This window comes from Mandrillus leucophaeus, unplaced genomic scaffold (assembly GCF_000951045.1).
Source record: "Mandrillus leucophaeus isolate KB7577 unplaced genomic scaffold, Mleu.le_1.0 Scaffold222, whole genome shotgun sequence".
In the NCBI taxonomy this organism is placed as follows: Eukaryota; Metazoa; Chordata; class Mammalia; order Primates; family Cercopithecidae; genus Mandrillus; species Mandrillus leucophaeus.
The window spans coordinates 2,970,755-2,979,426 of NW_012102277.1; the positions used below are offsets into that span (position 1 = coordinate 2,970,755).

The window sequence follows — 8,672 nt, forward strand, 5'->3', positions numbered from 1 at the left end:
TGAGCCATGGTGCCTGGCTGAATTTTTTGTATTTTTAGTAGACACAGGGTTTCACTATGCTGGCCAGGCTGGTCTCGAACTCCTGACCTCAGATGATCCACCTGCCTTGGCCTCCCAAAGTGCTGGGATTACAGGCGTGAGCCACCGCGCCCGGTCACACTGATTGTTTTTTTAGCAAGTTGATGGCCACTTTGAAAGTGGTTGTTTTTTGTTACGGTGTTCAGCATGTCACATGTTTGAGAGGCAAAAGCAGCATTCTGACATGAGAGCCACTTTCTAGTAACCAAGTATTCTTGAGCACACCCAAGTCCAGAACTTGGTATTCTTGGTAACTCTAATTTTCAGTTATTTGCTTTTTTTTGATTCCTGTAATACAAATATATTTGTTAGGCCACCCACTGACATTATGGTAAGTTCTGTCAATTACTATTAAATAAATACTATATTGAGTTTACTATAACCCCTTAGTAAAAAGACTCTTAATTTCTTCTTTTAGTTTCTTTACTCATTGACTCAGGTTTTAAAATGTATTTGAAGATGTAGAAGGAGTAAGACGCTGCTTGGAAAAATTAAAATGTCGATTTTGTTGACACTTTTGAGGAACGGATCAGATTAATTGATCTGTAGACATGGATCTCCTTTTTAGAGCTAAGATTGTAGAGAGGGAGAGTACATTTCCTCTTTGTTACTCTTAATTATAAACAACTGTTACCATGTGTTGGTAAATGTTCTAGGTTAGTGGTTCTCAACTGGGGATGATTTTGCCCTGGAGGGTACATTTGTTAATATCTGTACATGATTTTGGTTGTCACAATCTGGTGGGGGAGGGTGGTGTGCTACCTGTCAGGAATGCTGCTAAACATCCTATGGTACACTGGACAAGTTACCCCAAATAATTATCTTGCCCCAGTAGTGTCACAATGGAGAGATCTTGCTTTGAGTGCTTACTGTTTGTTATCTCATTCCTCATAATAACCCTATTGTCCTGTTTATAGATAGGGAACTATGGCTTAAAAGGAGTTTAAATGACTTTGCCAAGGTCAAGTGAGTCCGTCTGAATCCAGAGCCCAAGCTCTTAACCATTGCTTTGCTTGTTAAAGACAAGGAAGCAGTTGCATTAAACAGCAGCAGCAGCAGCAGCACAGAGATACTGGCAGTAAAAGAATACATGGAAAGTATGTCTGTTCAGATAGGAGAGCCTTTCTCCTGCAGAGAAAGGAGCATGAAAAGACTGCATTAAAAGGAAAGGTTTAGGCTGGGTATGGTGGCTCACACCTGTAATCCCAGCACTTTGGGAGGCCAAGGCAAGTGGATCACTTGAGGTCAGGAGTTCCAGACCAGCCTGACCAACATGGCGAAACCTGCCTCTATTAAAAGTACAAAAATTAGCCAGGTATGATGACATGCACCTGTAATCCCAGCTACTTGGGAGGCTGAGGCAAGGGAATCACTTGAGCCTGGGAGGCGGAGGTTGCAGTGAGTAAAACCGTGTCTGCTTTTTTTTTTTTTGAGATGGAGTCTTGCATTGTTCCCCAGGCTGGAGTACAGTGGCGCAATCTCAGTTCACTGCAACGTCTGCCTCCCAGGTTCAAGCATTTCTCTGCCTCAGCCACCCAAGTAGCTGGGATTACAGGTGCCCGCCACCATGCCTGGCTGATTTTTTGTAATTTTAGTAGAGTTGGGGTTTCACCATCTTGGCCAGGCTGGTCTTGAACTCCTGACCTCGTAATCCACCTGCCTTGGCACCCCAAAGTGCTGGGATTACAGGCGTGAGCCACTGTGCCTGGCTGAGCCTTTCTATACTATTAGTTTTTTTTTTTCTAGTTTGGTGTATTTTCAGGGCTTTAGGAAGGCTGGGAGGTGCTGATGTGGTAGTGGTTTTTCTCTTTTTTGACATGGCATTTCACTGTGTTGCCCAGGCTGGAGTGCAGTGGCACAATCTTGGCTCACTGCAGCCTCTGCCTCCTGGGTGCAAGTGATTCTTCCGCCTCACCCTCCCAGGTAGCTGGGATTACAGGCGTGTGCCACCATGCCTGGCTCATTTTTGTATTTTTAGTAGAGATGGGGTTTTGCCATGTTGGCCAGGCCGGTCTCGACCTCCTGACCCCAAGTGATCTGCCCGCCTCGGCCTCACAAAGTGCTGGGATTACAGGCATGAGCCATTGTGCCTGGCTAGATGTGATAGTGTTTATACTTGTCATGACTTCTAGCATAATTCTCACCATGGTTCTCTGTCCCATTCTTCAGTTGTTTTTTGAGGACAGCATTGATGATGCCAAGTACTGTGGACGGCTCTATGGCTTAGGCACAGGAGTGGCCCAGAAGCAGAATGAGGATGTGGACTCTGCCCAGGAGAAGATGAGCATCCTGGCGATTATCAACAACATGCAGCAGTGATGGCGCCAGGCTCTGCAGGTTGGGCCTGATCCCAGAGTGGTGCTTACTGTGCTGACTGTGTACTTATCTTCCCCAAGAGAAAATGCTTCTTTTGAGCAAACTGTACCTACCATCTGCATTGAGCAGAAAGACTTTTGTTTTACTGAAGACAAAAGATGTCTTTATTTTAGACCCAGAAGAGAGGAGTTTGCTCTGAATTTGTAAGTAAGTCTTCCCCATTCCTCATCCCTGAGCCTCTCCTCTCTGGTTGCCTCCTGCCACCAGCATCCATGGCTCATTTGACACCTTTTTAAATATCCAGGACAAGTCTGAAACAAACTAGTAAAATGTATATAACTCTTACCTGTTGTCATTCTTTTTCTTTTAAATTTGTTGCTAATCTCTGATAATGAAGATTCTTACTCTGATTCTCAGCTGAGCTGTGAGGGCTTCCAGGGAAAATGGAACAAAATGGTGTTCTTATGTAATGGGTTGTAGATACTGAGTCTTCCTTTCCTTTTCTGACCCTTCTTGAGGATATTTGCTTTCCTCACACTTTTGTAGTCATTCTTTACATATTACTATATGGAAATGAATTGCTCTGTGCTGAAATTTGAAGACCAGAAAATGAAACTTAAAAGCAAACAATTTTACTGAATCTGTGTACCCTTCATTCATGAGAACTCCAGAATGAGTGTTGACCACTGAAGCATCTTTTAAGTCTGTGTTCCATTGTGCCACTCAGGTTTGCCATTGCATACGTATCATCTGAAATCATTTGAAATTTTTGTACACTAAAATATCCTGGATTTGATCCCAAATGAAACTAGTAAGATCAGATTTTTGGGTCATGTCTGTTGTATTTTCAATAATGTGATTTCAGATAGTCATCTGGATTCTCCCACTTCTCTATTTTCTCTACTTTTCCTTCCAGCAAACCTGAAACATTAGGGAGATGGATTAATGTGAGTACCAGGAATGTCTTTAAAAAGCTAGAGTGGTTACGTTTAATCAGGCAGTAAGATAATTTGGGTTCTTGAGTTGTTTTGGAGCAATATCCCACAACTGGGGTAGGAAGCTCAGGATTTTTTTTTTTTTTTTAAAGCTAGTCATTTCAAAAGTACATTGTATTTTTTTGAATGACCACAGTATGGACAATTTCAAAAACCAAAACCCCCTTTGGATTGGTGGAAATAAAAACTGGTAACTCACTCAAGTGAATGAATGGTCTTGCATTTTAAAAGCTTATGGGAAACTCAATTTGAAATGATTAAAAAATGTCAAGTATTATAAGCTGGTATTTAAGATGCTTGTAAATATTATTTATGTTTTTAATTTTGTAAAATAAAGATTTCTTTTTAACCACTGGCATTGAGGTTGGGTCTTTCATAGCTATGGATTGCTGGCTCTGGAAGATGGTCATTTGCCATCAGTGAAATAAGAGCATCTTGCCTCCATTGTCCCCAAGTTGGCTTACATACAAAATACCACTTGGGAGGGTGGGTGCGGGAATAAAAAAATATATATCATTTGGTAGGAAGCTTTTCACGAGCACCTGTGTAAATGGAATTGTCTCTTCATGCTCAAGATTGTTGGGTCTTAATATTATAGAATTAAACCAGTCTAGTATTTCCTCACTCCATTATATATGGTGGATTAGCTTGTTAATTAGTGGGATTCTTTTAAACAACCTGAACTTTGGATATCCTAGAGTTGGCTCAAGACTTTGTTTCCAGCCATTTCTATTGACACAAAATGGGGTTTTAAGAAGTCTGGTACAGGGGCAGATACAGAATTGTGACTGAAGTTGACATAGCAAGAGATTTATCACTAATTTGTGGTGAAACAGCAGTCAGTGGTTCTCAACCAGGATGCCCTGACATGCTGGTGACTGAACCCTATGCAGATACCCTTCCAAATTTGAATTAAAACAGGGCATTTAATATTTTCTACCATTAAGGTCTTACATGTCAGTAGAAATGCTGAGATAAAGAGTTGAGGAACTCAGTGTTGAGTGTGGGGTTTGGTCATTGCATGTGAGAGTTAAGAACTTAGAGTAGTGCTTTAGCAAGAAAGAGCACAAGTCTATTAGAACTGGCAAGAACTTTGTGTGTATGAGTGCATATAGGGCTATGTGAGTGCTCATCCTCAAAAAGTGATGGCACTGTAGGGTAACCAAGAGAATAACTTCAGGTGTAATTCTTTTGGGGTTTAGACAGGGTCTCACTTGGTCATCCAGGCTGGAGTGCAGTGGCATGATCTTGGCTCACTACACCCTCACCCTCCTGAGTAGCTGGGACTACTAGTGCGTGCCACCATGCCCAGCTAATTTATATATTTTTTAGTAGAGACGGGGTTTCACCATGTTGGGCAAGCTGGTCTCAAACTCCTGACCTCAAGTGATTTGCCTGCCTTGGCCTCCCAAAGTGCTTACAGGCTTGAGTCACTGTGCCTGGCTTGTAATTCATTTTTTTTTTTTGAGACAGAGTCTCGTTCTGTCACCCAGGCTGGAGTGCAATGGTGTGATCTCGGCTCACTGCAACCTCCACCTCCCAGGTTCAAGCAATTCTCCCGCCTCAGCCTCCCAAGTAGCTGGTGCTAGAAATAATCAGTTCCTCTTCAAACTTCTTTCTTTTAGCAACTAACGTCCTTTCACATTGTTAGAAAAGATAAATTCTTGTTTTCTAAACAAGCCTTTCCATCTTTGCCATGCCTAAACATGCCCAAACATGCCTTAACGGACAATCCCTCTCTCCCCTCCTTTATAAGTTACACATTTAAAGGTTTCAGTTTACCCTATTTGGAAAAGTTTTACCACTGCTACCCCTTCTTCCCTATCTACCCTATTTAGAAAAATTTCAAGTTTTAGCCAATTGGGTTAGCTTAAATTGTGTGGTCTGACTCCAGTCAATGGGGAAGGGACACAAACAGAAGCTGCGTTAGGGATGAAAACCCTTCTCTTCTCCTTTGTTCAGTGTGCTCTTGCGATTGTGACTGGTGCAGGCAGCACCCTTCTGCAGAAGTAAATTTGCCTTGCTGAGAAGTCTTTTGTTTGAGTGCTTGTTTTCTTTGTGACTCCAGGCTCTTATTTCCAACTGTTTGGGGGCTCGTCTGGTATCCCATTCTCCTCCGGGGAAGGGTCTGTGATCACCTCTCATGAGGAGATGCGTCCCGCTGCCTCATTGCGATGGCCTCAGGAGTAAGGAATTGAGAACCACCCGTGTGAGGAATAAACCTGAACTCTCAACAATGAAGGAAGAAAAGGCCTACAAATACCGCAGCCACCAGGTAACTCTGCACACACCAAGGTCAGAAAAGCTGTGGGGGTGGTGAAGTACTTCCTTGGTGGTCAGGACATCCTGGAGGTTGAAAGTGTGTGAATAAGATACACAATTGAGTGTGAAGCGAGTGTGGAGTCCGGATCCGTGGTTCCATGTCACCTCATATGGCTTAAGGCAGCTTTCCTGTTGTGAGGCTTATACCAACCTGCCAATGCTAAGAACACCCCCTCAGTCATAACATCCCTGCAGCTGAACAAAAGTTCCTGGCCCAGGATCCACAATGGAATAACAATGTAGCCCATCGAGGGAATATGAGAGATCTCAGAAATATGATAATTAAAGGGATTCGGGAATCAGTTCCTCAAACTCAAACTATACCAAAGCTTTTAATATACAACAGGGAAAGGATAAAGGACTTAAGGAATTCTTAGAGAGGCTTAAATTCCCGTGAGGGAAGTAGCCGGAGAAGTACGAAGTGAAAGTAGGGGAGTGCAAGAAACCTCCAGTGGGCGGGGAGGGGTTGAACCTCCAGAGAAAAGGGGGTAAGAAATCTCTAGTAAGAGGTTGAGCCACACAGACTCAGGAAATGCAGGGAAACTCCTAAAACTTCCACAATGGGAAGTACCTCAAGCAGGACAGGAAACAAAAAGGACAAGACAGACAATACAATTCTCTCTGATAGCCCTCTAGGTCTCATATTAACATATTGGAAGGATAATGCGAGGACCAAACACAAGAAAAAGCAACAAATGATAAAATACTGCTGTTTTATTTGGACCAAAGAACCTATCCTCAAACCTTCATTCAGTCTTTTGGCCAAGAGTTTCAGTCTAGTGAGGACTGGATTTGTCAACTTTTAATAGGGTATATCAATAACAAAAGTCCTGTGTCCCAGGAGGAAATAAGACTATGCCCTGTGTTGGCGGCAGGGGCCTGTCCTATATTCCCTAAAGGATACAGGAGACAAGCCAGAAGCTACTTCTTCTCAAGAAATTAATATCCCTTACCCCAATAAGTCAACCAACACGTGGGACCCCTTAGACCACCTTCCCTGCCAAACACCACTAACTTCCCTCCCCCTCCAGTAGATGCAACTGCCCCAGACCCTTCCCCAGCTCACTTTGTTTCTCCCCCTCATAATCCTGACTCTTGGGGTCTCCCCAGCCTGAATGCCCTCCCCCAGGAAGACTTCAGTGTGAGATAGCACAATGTAAAAAAGATATCCAAAACTTCCCTTTCCCCACTACCTCCAGAGAATGTGCTCCAACGATCTTTCCCTTAAGGGAAGTGCCTCTAGGAGGAGGGGGCATTGGTTCCATCAACGCCCTGTTAATCAGTTCAGAAATCCAAAGCCTAACAAGGGAACTCAAACCACTCTTAGACGATCCCTATGGAGTAGCAGATCAAATTGATCAATTTCTAGGACCCCAGTTGTATACTTGGGCTGAGTTAATGTCCATCCTAGGCATCCTCTTTTTGGGAGAGGAAAGAAGCATGATCCGCAGGGCCACTATGACGGTTTGGGAACATGAACACCCCCTCAGTCCTAACATCCCTGCAGCTGAACAAAAGTTCCCGGCCCAAGATCCTCAATGGAATAACACCATCAAGGGAATATGAGAGATCTCAGAGATATGGTAATTAAAGGGATTCGGGAATCAGTTCCTTGAACTCAAAATATACCAAAGCTTTTAATATACAACAGGGAAAGGATAAAGGACCTATGGAATTCTTAGAGAGGCTTAAAGAGCAAATGAGGAAGTATGCTGGCCTAGAATTAGAAGACACCCTTGGGTGAGGAATGTTAAAGCTCCACTTTGTCACCAGATATTACAAAGAAATTACAAAAGATAGAAAATTGGAAAGACCGTCCCATAGAAGAGCTTTTAAGAGAGGCCCAAAAGGTATATGTACGAAGGGATGAGGAAAGGCAAAAGCAAATTGGGTTTGAACGGATTGAAGGCATCATATCCCTACCTCTGCCAGAAACAAAACAAGAGCTCAGAAAATGTTGGGGATTGGTTGGATACTGTTGCCTATGAATTGACTCTTATGCCTTAGAAACAAAACCTTTGTACCAAAGACTCACCCAAGAAGAGCCAGACCCCCTTCTCTGGACTCCACCAGAAATCAAACAAGTAGAAAAGTTAAAACATTTACTAGTGACTGCCCCTGTTCTAGCTTTACCCTCCCTAGAACAGCCATTCCATCTTTTTGTCAGTATAAGCAAAGGAGTGGCTTTAGGGGTACTTACCCAAGAGCATGGGGGCCACTGGCAGCCCGCAGCATTCCTGTCAAAAATTATTGACCCCGTTACCCGTGGATGGCCCAAATGTGTCCAATCTGTAGCTATTGCTCAGTCCACAAAGAGTTACTAGTCCACAAAGAGTTACTAAAACCTAGTCCACAAAGAGTTACTAATACAAGTATTAGATAATCTTCAGCTTCCTGAGGAAATAGCTATTGTTCATGTCCCAGGACACCAAAAAAACCCTCTCCTTTGAAAGTCGGGGAAATAATCTAGGCAACCAAATAGCCAAACAGGCTCCCTCTTCCCAAACTACACTCCTCACTGAGCAAGGAAAGCAGAAAATTAACCTTTGGGGGGAAACTCCCTGTTAGCACACCTCACGAAGTCAGAACTATCCTCAACCAAAAGGCAGAAAGGTGGCTCGCTGATTCAAGAATTTTAAAATATGAAGCTATCCTGTTAGAGAGATGACTTGACACTAACCACTGACAATTCTCTAAATCCAGCTGCTTTTCTAACCGGGAATCCAAACCAAAAGGTAACAGGGAACCCACAACCAAAGGAACTTGAGCATAAATGTTTAGACCTAATTAGTTACCAAACCAAAGTTAAGACTAGACTTACGTGAAACTCCTTTTCAAACAGGGAAACATCTTTTTGTAGACAGTTCCTCTCCGGTAATAGAAGGAAAAAGGGATTACAGATACTCTGTAGTTGACAAAGCTACCCTCACAGAAACAAAATCAGGAAGATTACTGAATGGC

The 8,672-nt window shown here is 43.0% G+C and overlaps 1 protein-coding gene across 11 annotated transcripts in view; it reads left to right on the top strand.

The window, feature by feature from the left end:
• Positions 1-3,747, top strand: part of CNOT8 (CCR4-NOT transcription complex, subunit 8) — an 18,852-nt gene extending 15,105 nt beyond the window's left edge. For all 11 annotated transcript variants that reach the window (XM_011981263.1, XM_011981264.1, XM_011981255.1 and 8 more), the window contains one exon: positions 2,248-3,747. In XM_011981263.1, the coding sequence (XP_011836653.1) occupies positions 2,248-2,397 (150 nt within the window). In that variant the 3' untranslated portion in view covers positions 2,398-3,747. The remainder of the gene's footprint in view (positions 1-2,247) is intronic.
• The last annotated feature ends 4,925 nt before the right edge of the window (positions 3,748-8,672 follow it).